A 24,845-nucleotide genomic window follows, 5' to 3' on the forward strand; every position below is an offset into this window, starting at 1 on the left:
ATCGGTAAAAGAAGTGCTTTGCAAGCCACTTTTTTCATGGACAATTTACATTGCCTTCAGTCTGTCATCTACTTTTCCTACTATGTGTCTTATATGGTCATTCCACTTAAGGTCACTCTGGATATGTACTCCTACACATTTTACAGTGGTTATTGTTCCAGCAATTTGTCATCAATAGTGTAGATGTATAGCAGTGGATTTCTTTTCCTATGTATGTACAATATGACACATTTATTTATATTAGAGTCAACTGCCAGAAAGTGCATTGTTTGTCAGTCTTCTGTAGGTAATGTTGGCAATCAATACTGTCTTCTGGCATCGGTTCTTTCTCATAGCCAACTGCATCATCTGTGAACAGTCTTAAAGAGCTTCTGACACTTTCTTCTGGGTCATTTATACACACTGTAAACAGTAGTGGTCCTATCATACGTCCTTGGGTTACTCTGGAAGTTATCTTTAGATCTGTAGAATTTTTTCCATTAAGAGCAAATGCAAAGAGGCAATCAATCCAGTCACAAATCTGCTCTGATACTCGGTAAGCTTATACTTTTTTCACTAACCTTATTTCTAAGTTTAGTGAATGTTTTATGGAATTTCTGGTACCCTTTCATTTTTGTTTATTGATGTTAGAAGTTCATTCTTTTTGTCTATATATCTTCTTACATGTGTTATGACAGATACTAAATAAGTCTTCTCTTGGATATACTGATTTGCCTAAGCTGTAATGTATTGTTTAGCTAGTAGCAGTTTCATTTGTTACTATATTTATCCTGTAGTTCTGCCTGTCAGATGATTTTACTTTAAAATATAAACTTATACTACTGGAAATCCATTGGATAGTATGGATACAGCTTTGGTCAGCCTGGGTGCCACTGGCAATTAGCTGTGCTATTAGCTTCAGATCTCAAAGAGTAGACACAAATTCTGGCAATCAAAATGTAAACAGATCTTGTTTAAAGTGATTAACATTCCAATGTTCACTGAAATAGTGTTTTTCAGCTTCTTCTTCTTCACAAACCCCTTTCCATTCTGTACAATTTGTAAGGAAATTTAAATTCAAAAATTATTACAAATTTGTCATCACAGGATCAAAAAGTTTCTTGTCATTAATGTCACATTCCAATGTCCTCCCACTCAAGAAAATTGGTGCTTAATGTCATCAATTTATGCTAAAACTGAACATGGTGTGTAAGAAACCTGTTGTAACATCTGTCTGTGATCCTGGATACAATATTTGTGATACTGAAAATGGCCAGGGCCTCCACAGTCATCCTAATTGGTTGTTGTGTTACTTCTTTGCAGGGAGGAATTGTAGAACAAACAGTATGTTAGAGCTAAGTACTGAGATGTCAAAAGAACATATAACTGACTTTAAATTTTAGGATAAGAGGCTTCAGTATTAAAGCCTACCAATTTTCACTCTACTGATCCTTGCTCGAGTTGAAGAAAAGAATTATTTCCAAAGAGGTGATAGATTTCAAACAGAAAAGCAAACAAAATAGGTCTCAAAGATAACAAATGGTACTAACAAATGTTTGCTTGTATTTGTGCTGTTCCTAGGATTGATATAACATTACATAATTTCTTGTTATATGTCGCAGATCATGTCCATACAGATATAATTTTTATTTCTGCGTAAGCTCAGTGTGTCAGATACCACAGCTGTTCGGGCAGGAAGTTATGATAACTTTGACCTTTGTCAGACTTACTGATAGCAGAGTAAGACACCATGAAGCTCTGCAGTAATCTCATCCACTGCCATATTTGTTTTTTTCAACTGCACTGCTGAGACAAAGTTTTTGGCTGCATGTCAAAATTTGGAAGTTTTTGAGAACTAGTATAAAAGAGTGGGAAACTGTTTGTCAGGAAAATTTGTGTATGTGTTTTTCTTTGCCAATATGATGGAAATTAATATGTATGCTAGACACACAGCTATTCTGTGTATACTTTCCTTTGTGATCTCTTGGGCAGATGTAAATGCACTACGATACAGGTATGCCAGTTATTTTTTCTCATGACCCGTAACAGAATTTCATGCAGATTGTTATAAAACAAATTCTCTTGTGAGTAAATGCTGTCAAAATTATTATGAAGTGTAATAACAAAAATACATATAGTTCATGCTAATTTTAAAACAGTAAAAGATATTTTTCGTAATAGGGCATTCTTTGTTTGACTTAAATGAATTGAGGAAAGTATTCTGAATATTTGGATTATCCATACATGGAGCTAATCAAAAGCAACTCATTTCTGATTCGAGTTAGAATCAGGACACTTGGGAGCACTTCATTTGTGAATCAGTCCAATTCTGCACACATCACTACCAGGCACAAACTCGCAATAACCAGTTTGTAACCAGCTCTAAGTAACTCACCTTCCCAGTAACCAATAACTTCCTCATTTCAGAGAGATCAAGTGTGCTTTTTCTGATAGTGAAAGAAATTTCTTAATGCAATTCCAAATGTGCATTAAAATCTTTTCCTAAATCTATTTAAAAATATTTTCAGTTTATCCATATTTTTATTTCTTCAGATTAATTTCATTCAAAATAATGTGATTAAAGTGATTGCTTCATCTGTTAAAAAATAACAGAGGAAAGGGCTATCCTTCACATTGTAATTTTGGAAGGGATGGAGTATCAAGAAATCCACTTTATAAATCACTGTAGCGGTGTGTAATTATTCCATAAAAAAGGCAAGAATTTAGAATCTGTCTTTCTGGAGTTCCTTCACTGCCAGGACAAACCTGTAGTTCACATCTTTGTGGATGTATGGATGAACTTGACATAATCGACATACCAAACCCAAAGATACTTGAGCATAATGGCAATTAGTCACACCTGTCGTCCAGGCTCACACATGGTATTTGCTGTTTCCATACCTTCACAGGAACACTATGTGTGGAACTGCATTGTCAGAATGTCGGTAACCAATCAGTGATTTCAATTAGCAAACAGTTCGTTTCTTTCAGTACTTCCATATATGACAACCTCATTTGTTGTACTGTGTAAGTAGCTTTAAAATGGCTGACTTTCACCACTCACATGCTTACACAGATGAACACAGACATTTTATGCTGCTACCAAAATAAACAAAAACATACACATAATAGGTTTTTTATAGCAGTCTTGAATTGCAAATTCTATTTAAATATAACAAATTTACGATGACAAACAATCCACCATGAGCACTGTTTACAAAGGAAAATGACCACTTGAGTATCTACGCTACTAAGTAGACCTGACATATAATTTACGAAATTAAACATCTATTCCTGCTACAAAGTAACTCTCCAATCTTGGGAGCCACTGTGTGTCAAAGGACATAATGGTAATATTTTAGTAGGTGCTGTAAAGTGACTTACTGTAATACAATTTGGGCACATTAGCCAGTAGTCATACATAAATAGGAAGAGGACGGTGAGAAAAGCAGAGCACTACTTTTGTGTATGAAATATAGAATTACTCTGAGTGAATACATCTCATCAGGAAGTGTAACTCAGTTCTGCCCGGGTGATCATTTTTATAGTGAAGTGTATTGAGCAGATGGATATTTCCATTTGCTGTTGTGTTAAAGAATTAAGTTCCCAGTAAAACATAACAAAACTTTTAACAAAAAAAACCTCAGCCTGAGACTTGGCAGGATCTTCCAGTGTTGTATTTACACCATGAAAAAAAGTATTGCATCACCCCGGTTCCCAGAACTCTTGAAGATAGATGTTGACTGTGGATATTGTATCACAGACACAGTCCCTTTGATTGTTCAGAGATGTCACTAAACCTGCCCAAAGATGTAAGCAACCTTGTATGAGTAGTGTCTGCTAGACAGAGGGGGTCCGACAGCCGATCAGTTCCAGTTGTTCCTCCAGGAAGGAGGTAGACAGCTAGTGTTGTCTGTAGTTCAATCATGCCTAGACGGTCAATGCCGCAGTTCAATTGTAACCCCAATGTTACTTTGTGCCAGGAAGGACTCTCAACGAGGGAAGTGTCCAGGCATCTTGGAATGAACCAAAGCAATGTATGTTGTTCGGACATGGAGGAGATACAGAGAGACAGGAACTGTCAATGATATGCCTCACTCAGGCTGCCCAAGAGCTACTACTGCAGCGGATGTCCGCTACCTATGGATTATGGCTCAGAGGAACCCTGACAGCAACACCACCACGTTGAATAATGGTTCCCATGCAGCAACAGGACGTCATTTTACGACTCAAACTGTGCACAATACACTGCATGATGCGCAACTTCATCCCGACGTCCCTGGCGAGGTCCATTTTTGTGACCATGACTCTGTGCAGTGCGGCACAGATGGGCCCAACAACATGCCTAATGGACTGCTCAGGATTGGCATCATATTCTCTTCACCAATGATTGTCACATATGCCTTCAACCAGACAATCGTCAGAGATGTGTTTGGAGGCAGCCCGGTCAGGCTGAATGCCTTAGACACACTGTCCAATGAGTGCAGCAAGGTGGAGGTTACCTTCTGTTTTGGGGTGGCATTATATTGGGCCGACATATGCCGCTGGTGTTCATGGAAGGTGCCGTAACAGCTGTATGATTTGGGAATGCCATCCTCCGACCGATAGTGCAACCATACCCACAGCATATTGGCGAGGCATTCTTCTTCATGGATGATAATTCGTGCCCCCATCGTGCATAACTTGTGAATGACTTCCTCCAGGAAAATGACATCGTTAGACTAGAGTGGCCAGCATATTCTTCAGACATGAACCCTATCGAACATGCCTGGGATAGAGTGAAAAGGGCTGTTTATGGATTATGTGACCTCCCAATCACTCTGAGGAGTCTATGCCAAATCATCGTTGAGGAGTGGGACAATCAGGACCAACAGTGTCTTGTCAAACTTGTCGATAGTATGCCACGATGGATACAGGCAAGCATCAATGCAAGAGGATGTGCTGCTGGGTATTAGAGGTACCGGTGTGTACAGCAATCTGGACCACCACCTCTGAAGATCTTGCTGTATGATGGTACAACCAGCAATGTGTGGTTTCCATGAGCAAAAAAAAGGGTAGAAACGATGTTTGTGTTGATCTCTATTCCAATTTTCTGTACAGATTCTGGAACTCTCAGAACCGAGGTGATGCAAAACATTTTTTTGAGGTGTGTACTTTATACAATAATTAAGATGTTTTTGATACATTGTTAGTTCTTAAAAATGATTAATCGTACAACTAAAATTTATACTTTTACGCAAGTCCAAGCATTGAAAAGTGTACTACAGTAAACAGAGATCCTCTTTACCTAACATGAGGCATTGTTAAATGTGTTTTTCTATATAAAATTTTATCTATTACATGATGATAACAATTAGTTAAAAAGCCATTAAGTTTTTAGGAACAAAATTAATTTCCAAGCTACTGAATGTTGATTTAGTAATGAACAATATTCGTCTACATAACTAAGTTAAGCATTTTCAGCAACTGATATCATCAATTTTTGTGGAATTTTCTAATAAAGTAAATTTAGTTAAAATAATTATTTGAAAGCCAGGAAGTATCATAGTTGAGCATAAGGTAATTACAAACATGATAGAATTGGAAACGAGATTAATCACGTTAACAGATATATGCTCTACATGTGGCCAGTGTATTGGGATGATCATCATTCCTGTCATTGATAACTTCATGATATTTTTACCATGTCTGCCACATTAGAGTGGCCATTTGTTGATATATTGCCCGTTTGTCTCCATCTTGGAATCCTCAGCTGACATTTTTTAAACCATTTTTCTGACATTGAGCCAGCAAAAGTCACTAGCATTGCAAAAGGTGGTTGACTGCCAGCAATATAGGGTGAGCCTTCAGCAATGCCAACTACTTGTGCTGACAAAATACCATGGAAATTGATGAACAAACGTTGACCAAAGATTTAAAGGGAGAAGCCAACAGGCGATTTGTCATGTATAAAATAATTCTCTTTCCGATGTTCCATTGAGTCAGTTATAAGAATACAAAAAAAGTATGTTAATTGATCGTTTCATTGGTTTTCAGTAGAGTATTTTAAGCATTGTAAAGGAAAAAACACACAATGGTGAAACAGCCAAACATCAGTTTGTAAAATAATAAATACTGTAGGCTATTACACGAGGGTTGTGTGTCTTCTCTTCATAATATGAGAACAAATTAGAAAGCCTTTGGCCCTATTTTTTTTTAGTCACATTACGGCTGTAAATAGGAAGTCAACAAATCTATTCCCAGCATTGGGTCTGTCTTGGTTCATGCCAGCCATATCTGCTGGTAGCACTGACGCACGGCGCTGCTGTCAGTTGTTAAAGATGCTGGTTGTGCTTCACATGTCCATGGTATTAGAGTAACAAAGTGTGATTTGTTTTCTATGGAGCAAGAGACAAATGCCCATCGAGATCTACAGGGATATGCAACCGAAGTATAGGGAAAACTTTCTTGCTTTGAGCACTGTGAGGTGGTGGTGGTGATGCGAGTTCAATAAAGGCGGTCAGTCTTGCATGACAGAGAGTGGTCAGGGGGGCCCCATTCATGACTGACCGACAACATTTCCCATGTGGATGCAATGGAGAAAGCAGATCCGTGTGTGCAAATCATGGTCATTTCCTGGGAGCTTGGCATATCGTATGGAAGTGCTTACGACATCGTTAACAGGTTCTTAGGATACTGGAAGATTTCACGTCAGCGGGTGTCTAAGCAGTTGGATGACATGATGAAAGGCAAGAGAATTGTGTCTTCACTGAATCATCTGGAACAACACTCCAAGAAGGGTGAAGGTTTCCTGGACTGCATTGTTACTGATGGTGAAATGTGGATACTGCAGAATACAAGCAGCAGAGCATGGTGTGGAAACGTCCAGGTTGGCCTGTGACAAAAAAATTCCGTTCACCACCATCTGTTGGGAAAGTAACGTTAACGGCCTTCTGGGATAGCCATGGACCGCTCCTGCTGGATTTCATGCCACAAGGTGCAACCATCAATGCCGACAGTTATTGTGCCACACTGTCATGTCTGTCTGAGGGCTGCCATCAGGCGAAGGGGCTGAGGTATTCTCAATGTGGATAATGTGATTGTGCTCCACAACAATGCAAGACCACTTGTGGCAATATCAGAACTGTCAAAAAGCTCTGGGCAGTTCGCTGGGAGATTCTGGACCACCAACTGTACAGTCCAGACCTTACCCCTAGCAATTTTCATGTTTTTGGACTGCTAAAGAAGCTCTTGTCAGGACAGCAATTCACTAGTAATTATGAAGCAAAGACAGCAGCCAAATGGTGCTTCAATAATCAGCTGGACGAATCCTACCACAGAGGCATCTCAAAGTGCTGCAATGGGAGGAAAGTGAACTGGTCTTGGAGTATGTGGAAGAAGTGTAAAGTATGTAGAATAGGGTGTGTGTGTGTGTGTGTGTGTGTGTGTGTGTGTTATTCCCCAGTGTAACAATTCTAGAAAATGGAATATAGTCTTCTCTCTTTCATTCTCTGTTTTGGTGTGAGCATGGTCACTACTTGATTGGATTCCATTACTGATGTAACATAAGACCAAAAATTCTAAGAATTTTTTGTCAGCTTGGTAGATAGAATTTAACTTTCAAATTATCCACCGTTCTCTTTTTGCATATTTGAGCTTTGATAATTTTTTGTTTGTCAACCAGACTTTCATTACATTCAAATTCGAGGTGTTCTCTTTGCTTTCAGTGCAGCTTTCTGACTCAGCTGATGAATCACACCTAGTCTTTCCCATCCTCTCACAACCTTGCTCAGCATATACCTGTCTAAAGCATATTGTACAATACTTCTAATTTTGTCTGTTTACACTCAGTTTTCATAGTTTCTGAGATGAATGTTTCATACTGACTGCTCTTGTAATCTGAGATCTGTTTCTTGATTCAGTTATAACAAAGGCTGTCAGTAAACCATATGTTTATGGGCATTTTTCAACGTAGTAGCCTTTTAGGGCCACTCACTTTTGCCACTGGTGCTGCAGGCCCGTTATACCCTCTTTGTAAAACTTTTCTTTCTGCGTGGTAAAAAAGGCCTCTACGTCAACCATGACCTCATCTGACTGAAAATGAGTTCCATGTAGATGTTTCTTGAGCTTAAAGAAGAGATGAAAGCCTGAGTGAGATCAAATCAGGTGAATAAAGTGAGTGTCAAAGCAGTTCAAAGCCATAGGACTCAATGACACACATCTCAGTGACAGATGTGTGCAAAGGTGCATTGTCCTGATGAAAGAGCACTCTTTTTGTTAACATCCTGACACATTTCACTTTGACAGCCTCCGTGAAATGCATAGTTACGTAGAATAATACACTGATCAGCTAGAACACTATGACCACCAACCTAGTATTGATGTAAACGCATCCACGCGATAGCAGTGTCACCTGGCAAGGAGTGACTGCTAGTCAGATGCACACGTGGTGCATCTGACATCACTGAGTGTGCTGTCCATGTGTGGAATGGTGAAGGCATTTTGAAAATTGCATGACTTGCCAGGTGTTCAAAGAGTACTGTGGTGAGTGTCATCAACACACAGCAAAACCAGACATCATGGTGTTGGGCAGCCACCCCTCATTACAGATGTTGGACACTGTAGGGTGGGCAGACAGTAAAATGGAACAGGTGATGATCTGTGGTGGAACTAACATCAGAATTTAATGTTGGGCAGAGTACAAGTGTATCTGAACACACAGTGCACCGAACACTTTTAACGATGGGCCTCTGCAGCTGATGACCTGTGCATGTGCCACTGTTAACGCCACAACAGCTATGATTGAAATGGGCACAGGACCATCAGCACTGGATGCCGCCGCAGAGGCAGAGCATTACACAGCCTGATCAATCCCTTTCTTTGTGCAGGTATGAGGGCAAGAATCGGTCGTCTTCCAAGGGAACAGCTCCTTGACACCTGTATTGTGGGACACAGACAAGCTGATGGCAGCTCCATTATGTTCTGGAGAACATTTATGTGGGCAACCATGGCTCCAGTGAAGGTCGTGCAGTACACCATGATGGCCAAGGAGTGTCATACACTGGTTGTAGACCATGTAGACCCCTTCATGATGATGTTTCCCAATGGCAGTGGCATTTTTCAGCAAGATAAAGTGCCATGTCTTAAGGCCAGGAGTGTGATGAACTGGTTTGAGGAACACAGTGGTAAGTTCCAGTTGATGCGCTGGCCCCCAACTCACTAGATCTGAACCCAATCCAACACATATGTAATACGACTGAACTTGGCATCAATGCTACAGCATTGCCAACAACTCCAAAGATCTTTAATAAAACTCTGAGCTTTGTACACATTTTTAAAGTATTGTTTGACAAACACTCTGGTTCTGGTGTGACAAATGTGGATGAGTCAGATCCCAAAAACAATACTTCAGCAATAGGTGATACATAAACTAAATTTGTGCTTATATATGCACAGGTATAAAATGAGTGCCAACGGCCTTGCCGCAATGGTGACACCGGTTCCTGTCAGATCACCAAAGTTAAGCGCTGTCGGGCTGGGCTAGCACTTGGATGGTGGGTGACCATCCGGTCTGCCACAAGCTGTTGGCATGCGGGTTGCACTCGGCTCTTGTGAGGCAAATTGAGGAGCTACTTGATTCAGAAGTAGCAGCCCCGGTCTCAGAAACTGACATAGGGCCGGGAGAGTGGTGTGCTGACCACATGCCCCTCCATATCTGCATACAGTGACACCTGTGGGCTGAGGATGACATGGTGGCCGGTCAGTACCTTTGGGCCTTAATGGCCTGTTTGGGAGGAGTTTAGTTTTAGTTTTATAAAATGAGTGCAGTGCTATATAAATTATATGTACAGATAAGAACCCAGGTTTCATTAAAAGTGGATTTGGTAAATTTTTAATTCCACTTGCAACTATTACTTCCGAGCTTTGTGATGATCAGTTTGCCATCCTTCATGATTAATGAAGTGTTTTCTTGACACTGTGTGGAATGACATGTCCACTGCTGGAATTCTCACTCATGATGCTAAAGATAAGCAAACTGAAGCTAATATGCAAACATAGGTGTGAGTCAGGCTACTACAGCAAGCATAGTGCCCATCAACATTCAAACAGCGTGCCCATGGCTAACTGAGGTAGTCACCAAGGGCACACTGGTCACTAACTGCAGTCATCTAATCCACCATGCACATGCAGCACGAGTCCAGTGATACCAGACACAGTGTCTTCATAGGGCCATACAAGGACCTCCGGGCCCTCCATTGGCAGTGTAGCTGATGCATGTAACTACTTCCAGTGTAATAAATAGTATTTCTTATATGGCCATGTGTGTCCTTGTGTTCCTAGTTAGAAGAAAATTGCTAATGAGTGAGGGTAGGAGTTTCATGTATTTCAGATCCTGTGGTTTTTCTGCCATTTAGCTCTTCCTTGGAGGATCTGCTCCATTTACATCTCCAGCAACAGCAGACAAATATGGCCATGCTGGGGGTGGTTGTTGGCTACGGTGACCCAGGTTCTATTGCCGGTAGTTCATCCATCCTCTTTGCTCAACCCCCCCCCCCCTGCCCCCCAATTATTAATTCATCAAAAGTCTTGGATGCTTATGAGAAACAGCTTTGTCAACATTCTGTGGCCCACAAGGAGGTCTGTAAGGCTGTTTTCTTATTGTGGATCCCCCTCGTATGTGTCACTGTGTCAGTTAGCTCCTCTACAAGAGCCAACATCACTTGCTTCTGACGATATGTGTTAATTGCTGTCCTCCTACCACCACGAGTGTATGCACATGGTAGCTGCAGGTGTTGAATTCTACCAAAGTCGTAAACAACAGTAGCAATCATATTGAACTTGGGTGGCCGAACTTCACCACCTCAGTTGTAAGTGTCAGTTCATCACTCGTGAGTCTCAGGAGTCTTATGCGGACACCATTGTCAGACACAGTCATTCATTTGGCTCTACACAAGGAGGCACATCAACATGCCCTTCAGCTTGAGGACCCTATGTTAGAAGAGGTTTTCAACATTGCATAATCATTCAAAGTCTCCAGCACTGCAGGCTGCTAATTAGAGGGTTGGAGTGATGTCGCCATTGTTGACAGTATGCATCCTCAGCACATGGAGCCTAACACGCTGTGGGAAGAGGAGGTGGCCACACTACAAACAAGCCAACTGGGCTGATGCAGTCAAACATGCCTTTAGCAGCAGGAACAGTGAACACTGCTTCCTTCGTGTCCCTCTTGTTTTGCAGGAATCAGTGAATGCCGATATTCACACTGTTCTATCATCATGTTTGCCATTGTCTGTAGGCCACAGCAAACTTTTCATTGAAGTGCAAGCGAGGGTTAACCCATTAATCCTACAAGTTAACACTGGGGCCGCCATGTCCTTACTCAGCTCAGACGTATGCCAGGCTAGGGTCCCCATTGTTGCCACACCACGAGTATTGATTGGTAAGCTACAACAAACTGAAGGTTCCTAATCTTGGTCATTCACTACCGAAATAGTTTACAAGTTAGTTGTCTGTTCCATTATGTATTTGGTAGTTAATGACGCGAGTACCGAAAGTATGTTTGGGCTAGATGCCTTTGCTCCTTTTGGTTCTTCTATTATGGACACAATCCATCTTGTGTCCAACCAAATGCCTTATTAAGAGTTGGATTCCTTGTGTTCTGAGTTTTCAGGTTTGTCTGCCCTATGATAGGTTGTGCAAGCACTTTCACGGTGCACATCGCCCTCGAATCCCTCACCTGCCCTCACTTTTTTTGGGCACAGCCAGTGCCATTAGCTTTACACAGCAAGGTTAAGATGGAGCTGCGTCACCTAACATCATTGGGAGTGATTAAACTGATTTCCTCAAGTGCATGGGTACAGCCTTAGTGACTGTAAAGAAGCCATCCAGTCAATTTCTGCTATTTGATGACTTTGAGGTCACTACTAATGCAGTCATTGATACGTATCCCCTACCTCACCCAGAGGAGTTGCTCACAAAGTTGACTGTGGGTCAGTTCTTTTTGAAAATAGACAGCTGAAGCCTACCTTCAGATTCCGTGGATGAGGCATCAAAACAGTTGCTTGTGGTTAATAAGCCTTTTGGCCTCTATCAGTATCAACAGATAATGTTTGGGGTAGATAGTGCACCTGACATATTTCAATATTTTTTAGACCAAGTTACATCTGTTGCCCCTCAGTGCATTAACTGACATGATGATACAATTTTGACGGGTGCTACCTTGGAGGATCACCTATGTCACCTCGATTTATTGTTTACTGTTCTACAGGCTGTGGGCCTCAAACATAATTTTGCCAGGTCTCACTTTTTCCATTCTTCCAGTGTTTATTTGGGTCAAGAAATTTCCCAGCAGGGCATGCGCCCCATGGAACAACATGTCACCACAATTACAGCTTTCTCTCATCCATCTAATCTACAAGAACTTCTGGCATTCCTTGGTACTATTATTACCTACCCATCACATCTGTTAGTTCAGAAACATGCTCCTTTTGTGTGGTCTGCTGTGGCAATGGATCTGGTACTCCAACAGGTTGTATGCGCAATACAGCATGGGTGGCCCTACTGGCACTGAGCCAGGCATTGAACCTGCTTCAGAAATTTTATGTGCTATGGCATTACCTCACCCTTTCAGATGATGTTATTTTCCTATCAACAGAAGGGTTTACTCCGTGTGTCACGGTCTCAGTGGCTCTATGGTGGGAAGTCCTCAGCTTATTACATCAGGGCCACTGGGAAATCTCTTGCATAAAACTGCTAGTGTGCCACTGTGAGAAGATGGCATGAATACATACTTTTTTTTTGCTTCACTCAGGGCCCAACCAACCTAAATCCATCACTGCCTCCTGGAGGTAGCTCTTTAGCTTGACAGGTAGCTGCTTAGTTAGATCTATGTTTGATAAATTATATTCTTGATAAACAATGTGATGTGGAACATGTCAACTTAACAAAAGCTTGTACTCAATACTCTAGAATTCCTTTGTGGTACAGGAATTGTTAAGGAGAAACAACTGCACCCTACTGTGATGAAGCAAGCTGGGATAATTTCAATTCCTCTCTTGTTTTGCCTCTGCCTCCTTAAATTCATTTTGTTACTTTCAACTATTTACCATTAACATATGTGAATATGATCTCCATTTCCACAAAAGAGAAAGGTTGGACCTCAGTTTTAAAGTAAATAACATCAGATCTAATTTTGTGCATAGTTTTACGTATGTAATTGATTTTATAATTTATTTTGACTATTCCTAATTGGTACCTTTCATCATAGGGTGAAGTCAGTAATTGTTTCATAACTTAAATTCTATTGTTGGCATATACACAAATATAAATCCTGCACTGATTATAAACGTTTGGAAGATGAAATGCTAGTAATCTTGAAGTATCTATTTGCCTATAGTCGGAAACATGTTAGCAAAGCCAGTCCTTCATTAATTCAAAAGTAATTAACAGTCTTGTCAGAAGTATTGTTTGCAGAACTATATTTGTTAATTTCATGATTTAAACAAATAATTCGGCCTAACTTTTGTAGTAGGAGAAACTGTTAAAAAGCAGCAATTTTTTGATGTATTCAATCAATTTAATGAGTTAAGTTTTAATCATAATTTATGTAAATTTCACTTGAAACAATGTGTAATTTCAGCACCTATTATTGTGATGATATATAAGGGCCCAATTTTTGGTCATGAGACAGTCAGTCCTCAGCCAACTTTCTGATGAGTAACCTGTGCTGGTTAGAACGATAACAATGCTTCAAATTAATTGTGGAATAAGTGTTAAAGAATTAGGCTGTGTGTAAAAACAGTGACCTGATTATTCTTCAAGATATGTGGACTTTGTGGTTAGGTTTTACTGTTCGTAGAGGTTCAACGAGAAACTATTGTAGCAGTATGTGGAGTTCCGTCTGCTAACTATTAATGTGGCTTGTCAAAAGTTAAACAATAGTGCACTGGCTGTATAACTGTGTATTATTAGGAGTTTGTGAACAGTGAAATTAAAGTACTGTAAACCATAACTGTGCATACGTCGGCTACATCATTTAAAGTAGTCAGTGTCGGAATCCACACAACCCATTTTTCAGCCAGTAAATCGACACTGAGAACAATTGTCAACAAACGAAGAAATTAAAAGCAGGCAGAACCACCACACTACATCTGAAAATACTTCTGTCTGTCAGACATTTCACTTCCTTGTGGAGAATGTTAGAGAGTTTTATAGCTCAGCACTTTACTCTTTCCTGTGTCAATTTTAGATTCTGTGGAATGAAATGATCATTTTCCCTTCTAGTGTTGTATTTGTGAACGTCCTCATTACTCTGACTGCAGTGTCTTCCTGGCAACAGATTTTTCAGTAAATACACTGTGCGACAGAATTAAAGGATCACTTTTTTGAAACCCCTTAACTGTTTTCCATTGTGACATAGAAGTTTGAAATTTGGCGCAAGGGTGCGCACAACCTTCCTCTCTAATGGTGAAAAAGCTTGGCACTCTGTGACATTGCCCTTGGGCTCGATGACACTTCAAGCACAAGGTGTAAATGCTTGCAAAAAAGACGAGAGCTCAGAAATTTGTGTGATGTGTAAGGTGGTTAATGATGTCATACTGGCACAAAATTTCACCACAGTTCTGTGAAAGCCACTGTAGATGTGTCACATGCTGGGAAGGTCGTCACACCTCTTCATACACACGTTCACCCTTTCTTTTGATATCTGTGCAACAGATGTCAGAATAGCGACACCAAAGGTTATCGAGATTATGATCCTGATGCTCATTGCACTGAGAACTGTCAATTTAGATGGTGAAGAGTGTTGGTGTCAATGCCCTATGGAAAGGAGCGTTTTCATTGATACTCTTTATGCCACCCTCTGAGGCTTTTTCGTGTCAGTTCTGAGAAGCAAAGTGTCCGAAGTCTTTTCTTCAGCCACTCATAAGAAAACCATGTGATTTCAGCACTGGTATCACTGTTCTGACCTTGTCAAAAAAAGGGATGAAATGTGGGTAAGAGGTGGTGTGACAACCTCCCTGACATGGGGCAAATCCACAGTGGCTTCAGATAGAATTGTTGTGAAATTTTATGTCATTGGGACATGGTTAATTCACCTTACAACTCATATGAACTTCTGACCTGTGGCTTTTCTTGCAGTGTCGATACCCTACTGTTTGAAGCATCTTTCATCCTGATAGTGACATTGCATAGCTCTGTGGTTAAGCACCATTATAGAGGAGGGTTGTAGGCACCTTTGTGCCAAATTTCAAAGTTACTCATCAGAATGGGACAAAATTATAGGGTTTCAAAAAAGTGATCCTTTAATTCTGTTGCATAGTGTGAATGCACTAATAGGCTGTGATTAATATTCATTGTTGCATAAGCAGATGCTTGTATGATGTACTTTTGTGAACACCACAGATAATTCAAATTCCTTTTTGTGCAATCAACATCTTTCCATTGAGTGATAAGTTGCTGCCAGAAAATAGTCCTATAGGACATCAGTGATTGAAAATAGAAGTTATTGGTTTCTGTGCCCACCAAAGTTGTGAATTCTGGTTAAAATGTGTGATCTAAAACATTTTAGCAGGTATTCTATATGAGTTTCCCAGTTTAAGTTTTCACCAATATGCAACACAATAAATTGTTAACTTTATATCCTTTCAATTAAGTTTTGTTGGTACACTATGTTAATAGGAGGTGGAGTATTTTTAACAATACAGAACTGTAGGAGCTGTAGTTTTTCAATGTTCAGAACCCATTATTAAATGTTTACAAAACTGTAATTTACTAGTTTCGGTGTCAGTGTTCCTTTGTATGTTCCAACAATAATGTTTTTCTTATGTGCTAAAAGGGCTAATTCTGTCTCCAGTTGATAATTAACAGAGAGCAAGAACAGTAACAAGTCCCTAATTGAACCCCTGCAGAATGGTTGTTGTGATTTCTCCCATGCAGAAAATGTGGCAGTGTCCTTTGTCCTAGTGTAATTTCCAGCATTCTGTTTTCCAGCCACACACATGCTGAACCATATTTCCTATAATAACTACTTTAACTGGAAAATCCCCTTTCACTTGACAGCATTTAAGGAAAACATTACTTGTTACAAATATTTAAACTGTGTCTATGTTTATATCACCAAACATTTTGAAGCAATTGATTTCTCTCTTAAAACAGATCCAATGAAGCTGTCTACAGGAAGAGAAGAGAGGTTATAATTGGTTCTGATATAAAGGAGACATTAGAGCAGTTAAAACAGGACACTAAGCTGCTAGAGAATGCTCTCATAAATCACAGAAATAATTTGGAACAGCTTGAAGATGACATTGCAGAAATGAAAGCAGCCTTGAACAAGCACGATAAGAACACAAGGCATGTGTTTAGTTTATACAAATTCATTCATAGCACCCGATTAAGAGATAGCTACCAAATATTTTATGAAGTGCTCTGTCTTCATTGTTTGTAAATTAGCATTATTGCTATACTAGTTGAAATAATTATTGTTTCTAGGAACATTCTCATTAATGGTGTCAATCCTCTCAATAAATCTTCATATCTAAAAATAAAACTTCAATGTGCTACATGGAGGAGCATTTATTGGCTGTCTTGATCAATTATTGATTAACAGTGGACCTGGTTATTTCATTTTTACTGTGTATTTTAACTTGTGCACATAGCTTTAGTATACATTGATAGATTTTCCCCCCTATCAGTGAATAAAACATTTACCGGTAGACTGTCTTTCTTGATGAAATTTTAGGATTGTCTCTTTTTTTAGATTCTTATTATTATTGTTTGCAAAGAAGCTTTCAGTTTTTTTTGTTTATGTACCTTGTTGTAAATGAGAAAGAGAGTATTTTTTTGTTGGTCTAGGGCGTTACGTAGCTTCTGGGTCACTCCTTGTAGTTGAAGCTGCATCAGAACACTTCATGAGATCTGTCACCCGATGTAACCTCTGGTGTATTTATCTTTTTCTTTTCAATCCGGTCACCATAGTAGATTCTCTTGAAGCAGAGGTCCTGCTAATCATTGCCTCTAAAATCCCATGTGTAGCTGAGGAGAAGCTTGACTTCTTCACATTCTGTAGCTGTTATGGGAGCAAAAGAAGATAACTTATACTTACATCATGAAAAAGCACATCCATTAATATCCTTTTATATTTTCTTGAATGGGCATACAGATCATTTGAGTGACTCATAAATTAAAGAAGAACACAACTTTTTATACAACATAAGCCTTGAAGTCTCAACGTGAGAATCCAGATTACAATATATCTCATTTGTCACAAAACCATCCTTTCTTATTTTCATTCTTGGAGAGTGTGGTTGCTCCTTGATGATCAAGCTACGATGCCAACACGTAAAAGGCCCCACCCACAGCAGGTGAAGCCATTTATTTGTCATCACATCTTGCTGTTTTCTCATATTTTACACCTCCCATTTAATACCTGCACACCTGTGCACAGTATATGTTCTGCAACTATCTCCTTGCTTAATATTACTCTGTCACGATCATCTTTCCTTTCACTACACAAAGAGTGTCAAGTATCATATGCCTAAACGGCATGTTCAAATTGTATTTCTATTGCCAGTTTTTGTTGCTGATATTTTCTCATTTTTATTTTTTATTTAATTTTTGTATATTTCATTTTCTTGCATGTCTGCCTGGGATATTTTATATCTATTGTCAGTCTCTCTCTCTCTCTCTCTCTCTCTCTCTCTCTCTCTCTCTCTCTCTCTCTCTCAAGATAATTATTCCTCGCCTTCCTGTAACGACAATTTTCATATTTAGCAGTTTTTTATAAAGTGTATGGATTGGCATTTTTTTAAAAAAAGGCCCAGCATTGTGCCAATCTATTTCTACTCATTTCTGTCTGAGACAATTTACCTTTCTTTTACTATCTGTTTATTAGTTCATCACCTTAGTACAACTAGATAACAGCAAATATATTGGAAGAAATCTGTTTTAAAATTTAACAGAATTTTAAAGCTTCACTATACTATGTTTGAAATAATTCTGATCTGATGTATTTAATTTGAAAAGTATAGTACTTGTATTTGTTGCACTGGTCCACATGGTGAGTTACCTACTTGTTATTTCCAAAATAAGTCAATTGCTATCTATAGTAAAGTATTTATTTGCAGAAAAATACATAGTGATGTTGAAATATGCAAAATTGTTTTAAACATACACAGTAATGCTGAATATTCAGGAATCCATTCACTTTTTCACCTTTTCCTGTTTCAAAAACAATTGCAGTTGCCCGAAGTCATTTACTGATTTTCAGATGATGATTTACATCTTTCTGAATCTTCATGATGAAATAGGTTTTTGTAATATGGCTAATATTCTGATCTAAGTGCAGGAAGCACTGACTTGAACAGGGATGTCAAATCATTTTTCTCTGTTATAGCCAGGATGGATATGTACAAAGATTTGGTGTCTGACAATGTGATTATGTTGACTTTTCTTGTTACAGCCCAGAACTCTAAACACTTCAACAAAGTGTTCTTTGAATTGTAAACAAATAGATGCCATTTTGTGAAGTTTACCCATCACATCGTCTGCTGTTTGACTGGCTTCATATTCACATCTTCTTTCTGCATTGTCATGCAGACAATACTTCCAATGAAGACAATACATCCAATTGATAATATTCTCATGGCTTATTTCACGATTAACATAAGGTTTGTTATCCTTCCTCCTTACACTTCTGATAATAGTTGTCTGATCAGCAGTCTAGTTTACTTTTTTGACTCTTTTTAGCTCATGTATGTCTGGTCGCTTCCTTGTCTGTTCAGTTCAAATTTTGCAATTGATTTTAAAATAACTTTCCAATGAGCTAGAGACTTGAAACTTTCAACATAGCTTAGAACCAGATGACAGTTTAGTATGGACTTTCTTTCTTGTCTGGTGTGTGGAGGACAGTACTTCGTGCATCATTTCCGTTTCACCCTTTTCCCATTCCAGTCGCAAATGGTTGCTGGTAAACCTCTGTATGTACTTGAATATATGTAGTTTTTATCTTCATTGTCTTTTCACAAGGCATTTGCAGAAGGAAGCAATATAATGGTCGATTCAGAAGAAGAGAAACTGAAATAAACCTGCTGTAGTCTCATCAAGATGTTTGAAATTGATTGAAAAATTTCACACATTCAAGACTATAAAGAGGAAAATAATTATTTCAACAAAAATTGATATTTAATGTACCAAGTCTTTCAATTGGACTACAAAGTACAAAATAATTTCTGCTAGCTGCTTGCAGATTCCTAAACCCATACAAATAGTCCTAAAAACTTTTTATTCTGAATTTTTGTGAAAATACTTTTTAAGATCTTAAGTGAAAAATGTGGGATGCATGCACTACATAACTGATGCAGGAATAGTTCACCTCTTTGCTATATTCCCAACATAGTATGCTAGTGAAGTATTACAGCTAAGTAACTGAAGTTATCTACATGTAGTATTATAGTTATCTCATCATCGGCAATCCCTGTTACGGCTCTACTGGGCAACTCAAGATATCTGTTTGTAGCACAGAAATACTCCCTGGGTTTAATACCTATTTGTTGAAATGCAGTAAATCCAGAGAGATGTCCAGTTGTAACATTGAATGGAGCATATCGAAATAGGCAAGAGTCATAAAGATAACTCAAAGGTTCAAAACATTATGTTACCTTGTTGCAGTAAGATGACAAACTAATTCCTATGTATTGTCAAATGTAATAAAAATAGTAAATGGCTTACTGATGTATATTTTTAATGTTTCATAGTTTAGTCAGTCTTTCATTTTGCAAACTTCCTGGAGCAATGTTTTGATCCAGGTCATTTCAGTTTTCTGTTTCTTGAGACTGGGTTATTTTCAATTTTAATTTTTGCATATTTTGGTATCAGTAATGGTTATGAACTTTTCTTACTATAATCAATTTTAGCATTACTTCTAATAACTTTTAATCTCAGTTTCATAAGCACTCTAATATATCTGTATGCTTGTATCAGAATGTATTTTATGAACAGTGAGAAGTTGATCATTTTCATTGTCTTTGCTGCATTCACTAAAATAACTTTTGTTTCCAAACACAATCACATTTGTTTTTAGGTAACCAGTTCCAAATGCCTTAAAAGTTTCTATCCATTTTATCTCTTTTTGCCTCATTGACATTTGCTGGATTTCAGCATCAAAACTACTTCACAACTGCTTAAAACCAAAATTGCAATTATGGCATTTATGATAAATGTGTACAGCCAATGGGAAAAACATTGTTCAATATTTTTTTCATATAGGCCATGCAATCTCTTCCTAGGGTCCCGAATGGTGTTTTCTACAAGAGGTTGCTGGTAAACATCGAGAAATGAAACTAAAAATCTTCAAATATTCAAAAACAAATTAAAAGGATGCCTCATTCATCACTCTTACAATTTATTTGAATATTTGGATTCATGGATCTAAATTCCAAGTAATTGTAATATTTGTATTATGCAGGCCTTCACTTTGGCAGTATACAGACAGTTGATAGACATCTGTGTAAAGTGTCAGTGACAGTGGAGCACAAATGGCAAAAGTTCAAAACCATCATTTAGTATCCCTTAGACAAGTGTGTTTTGAGCAAGATCTTAAGAGATGGGGAAGACCCACTGTGGTTTAATAGCTGTGTTAGAAAACTGCTATATAGACAAATAGAAATTTATCACATATCCAAGAGAACTCGAAACCTAGTTGATAAACAAAAGCTGTAGGAAGCAAAGATCAGTATAGGAAACTCTGCAATAGCTTTAATTTTGTCTGGATCAGCCAAAATTCCTTTTTCTGTTATGACATGTCCCAAAAATTTTAACTCAGGTACTGCAAATTTGCACTTTTCTAGTTTTAGTGTCATTCCCCCGCTTCTAAGTTTCTCACACGCCTGTCTTAAAAGCCCAACATGCTCATTCCAATCTTGTCCAGTTACTAAAATGTCATCTACATAAATCACTAATTTGGATACAAGTTCCTGCCCAAGCACATGGTCTAAAGCTCTAATGAATTCTGCTACCAATGAGTTCAAGCCAAACGGGACTACACAATACTGATAGCAACGGCCATTGTACAGAAAAGCAGTGTATTTCCTAGATTTGGGTGCCAGGGGTACTTGGTGAAAGCCTGAGGTTAAGTCTAGACTTGACATTAATTTTATATCCTTGAACTTGTGCAACAGCTCATCAATGTTTTCAGGGTGGTCTGTTTCCCTGTATAAGATCTTGTTTAAAGGCCTGGAGTCAAGAACTATTCTCACTCCCCCATCCCTCTTTGACACAACTACCAGCGGGTTATTATAAGCACTGATACTCCTTTCAATAATGCCACACACTTCCATCTTATGTAATTCTTTCTCAACTGCTGTACATTTTGCTATGGGCACACCATATGGTTTTATGAAAAATGGGTCATGTGGTCTTACGTGCAAAGTACATTCATAACCCCTAACTTTCCCTGGAATATTGCTAAAGATATCACTGTATTCCCATAACAAAGACTCTAGTTCCTGTTTTTGCTCATTGTTTAGACCACTAGCTTCGGAAATCTTTGTGTTTACCAGTGTGTTGAAATCTACTTCACTTAAATCCAGCTCTGTTATGTGTTTGTCAACATATTTATTCTCCTTTACAAGATTTATAGTGTTAAATTTATCATTACACAACACTGTATTTGATCTGACAAACTTGGTGGAGATACACCCCCCATTTGGTGTTGTTATGATAAGTTTTTGTCCTCCCCAGTCAAATCTTGCATCTACATTCCGAATCCATGACATCCCAAGAATACAGTCCTCACTGAGGCCTGGTATAATTAGGCATCCATGTGTAAATGTGACTCCCTCAATTGTAAAAGATAACAAAGTTTGTCTTTTCACAGTTTTACTATGTTTTCCTGTAGCCCCTCTTATTTTCACCCCAATGACTGGCATTTCAATGTAATCTTTCTCACACTTCAGCTTTTTGCTTAGAATTTCAGATACTCCTGACACCTGACTCCCTGTGTCTATAAGGCACTTGCCTCCCAGGTACCAACTTTTGCTCTAATGAACGGACTACCTATGTCATCACCTTTTTGAGGCTGAATGTATTCATACAATAAATCTTTTTGAATTTCACTGAAACAATGACTTTCTGACTTACAAGTACCTATATTACTGTCACCTTTATTATCTACGGTAATAACATTAACACACACATAATTAGCACTGTCACTTGCATTGATAATTTCATTAATCCAAATATTTTCACCCATATGACATTGTTCACCACTAAGGTATTTATCCTTCAGTTGTTCAACAATAATATGTTTAGTGTTTTTCCACCAATCAGGATATAAAATTTGAGACATATTAAGAATCATTTTTCTAAAATTGCTATCATTTTAATTGCCACATATTATAAAGAAATAATTCACCTTTGTTCATTGCAAATGGTAGCCTACTTGCACAGTCAGTTTTACTGTTCAGGGAATCTTTATCAACTGCCCAGGTTCCTTCGTAAGATGTTGGATTACAGAGCCTATTGGTTGTGACACTGGCATTACCACCACTTAAACTATTAATAACATCCTTGGGTACATCTACAACATGCATATCAGTTCCTCCCACAACACCTAATGCCTCCATTTCCTCTTTTAAGCAAACAAAATATTTTTCACCATCATCATGTATCATTAAATCTTCATTTTCCCAAATACTACAATCATCAACCTCTCTCTCCTGAAAACTTAAAATGTTGCTTTCACACCCAAGTGTTTTTAATTCTTTGCTCATTAAATCAGTGTCAAACATTTGCTCACCTGGTTCCTTCATCAGTGCATAAATTCCTAAATCATTTAAACCGTTAACCTGCTGGTCCTCACTCATGTGGTCAGTCCACTTTACTGCTTTGTTTCATCCCCCTTGACTTCCATGTATTGCACTTCTTCGTACCACGTGGTCATTAGACTTCTGCAAAACAGATTTCATCAATCCAGTACATATAAATTTCTAAATCCTGGACGAGCCCCCAGTTGTCACGAAACCGCTCTACTGTTCAGGAAAAGTTATCTCCATAAGGACACCGTTACGGTGTGGCTAATGGCTGCATAATACTTAGTAGAGCTGGCCATGACGTCTCCTTTGTTGATGCTGCTGAGTCTGCATTGTCCATGTGGCTTCTCATTGTCTAGGCGATGATTCCTTTGTTGCTCGGGGGCCAAGAAAAGGTGCGGGTTTTTTAATTATTACTGGACTATCGAAAAATGAGGCAGTACTCCACGGTTTCTTTGTATCAAAAACACATTTATTGCCAAAACTATATACACAACTACACTCAACCGTGGCCAACACTCAAGTGGCCGTAAACCCGTTGTAGACCAAAGATCACCGTTGTAAACTACAAAGAACATACATTCCAATATCGATTATTGATCGCAACACCTAACTTAGTATTATCTTAAGCAAAAGCTTTTTTTAACAAAACTTTAGTGTATAATAAAATAAAATAAAATAATGTCTGTTTGTCAGTTCCATTACAAGTCCTGGGTGGGTGTTTCACTTAATATCTCTACCCATTGTTTCTCCTAAATGTTTTGTAACATGACAGACTCTATTTGTGATTCATTAATCCTGCAGTCAAAAGATACTACATTTTTACATGTTTCGTCAAGTGCAGAACTTTGGCAACTCTCTCTTTCAATGGACAGAAATGCAGTCTTTAAACCACTGTGATAGTTTGTTAAGGTCTAACGATTATTATTGCAGTTTTTATTGGATAGAACTTCCTCATAAATAACTGTATCATCTGTGCAATATGTCTAATACCATCTGCTAAGTCATTAATGTATAACATGAACAGCGATTATACTATTATGCTCCCATAGGGCACACCAGATATTATTTCAGTGCCTATAGACAATACTTTTTACCAGACAAAGTGCTGTGTAATTTGTAATCTTGCCCTCCCTCAAAAAATTTGTTGTTTGTAACTGTTCAAAATAATTTACTCTTTTAATAAGCTTTGAGAGGAATAAGATTTACAAATAACTTTTTTACTTATGTTATTTTCTTGCAGTTGGCTCCAATTCTTCATGTCTGGGGGTTGATTCTTGAGGCTGAAATTTTTTACTTTGTAGATTCCAAATGACATGATACTTCTGAAGTAAGCCTGCTCCATAAATTCTGTTTCTGTAATTTTTTTATTCTATCACATTTTTCTATGCTATACTGTCTTTACAATCTCCACTTTTAAATCATAAATTACATTGTTATTGCCAAAATTAGAAACACTTCCAACCACATCAGAGGCATCCCCATTACTAATTCATTCTGCAGAACTAACAATATTCCAAAGAAATTACAAATTTTCTTGACAAATGAATATCTACCAATTTATGATGTTGTTGTTGTGGTCTTCAGTCCAGAGACTGGTTTGATGCAGCTATCCTATGCAAGCTTCATCATCTCCAAGTGCCTAATGCAACCTACATTCTTCTAAATCTGCTTAGAGTATTTTTCTCTTGGCCTCCCTCTATGATGTTTACCCTCCACGCTGCCCTCCAATACAAAATTGGTGATCCCTTGGTGCCTCATAATGTGTCCTACCACCTGATCCCTTCTTCTAGTCAAGTTGTGCCACAAAATCCTCTTCTCCCATCCAATCTTCAGCATCCTTCTGTAGCACCACTTTTCAAAAGCGTCTATTCTCTTCTTGTCTAAACTACACTCCTGGAAATGGAAAAAAGAACACATTGACACCGGTGTGTCAGACCCACCATACTTGCTCCAGACACTGCGAGAGGGCTGTACAAGCAATGATCACACGCACGGCACAGCGGACACATCAGGAACCGCGGTGTTGGCCGTCGAATGGCGCTAGCTGCGCAGCATTTGTGCACCGCCGCCGTCAGTGTC

General features: G+C 38.5%; 1 protein-coding gene across 1 annotated transcript in view; it reads left to right on the plus strand.

The window, feature by feature from the left end:
* Window positions 1-1,577: 1,577 nt before the first annotated feature.
* LOC126354766 (uncharacterized) overlaps window positions 1,578-24,845 on the plus strand; it is an 85,394-nt gene continuing 62,126 nt past the window's right edge. Inside the window, exons 1-2 of the mRNA XM_050004659.1 lie at window positions 1,578-1,993; window positions 16,114-16,308. Of these exons, the coding sequence (XP_049860616.1) occupies window positions 1,899-1,993; window positions 16,114-16,308 (290 nt within the window). The 5' untranslated portion in view covers window positions 1,578-1,898. The remainder of the gene's footprint in view (window positions 1,994-16,113; window positions 16,309-24,845) is intronic.

Source organism: Schistocerca gregaria, chromosome 3 (assembly GCF_023897955.1).
Source record: "Schistocerca gregaria isolate iqSchGreg1 chromosome 3, iqSchGreg1.2, whole genome shotgun sequence".
NCBI lineage: Eukaryota > Metazoa > Arthropoda > Insecta > Orthoptera > Acrididae > Schistocerca > Schistocerca gregaria.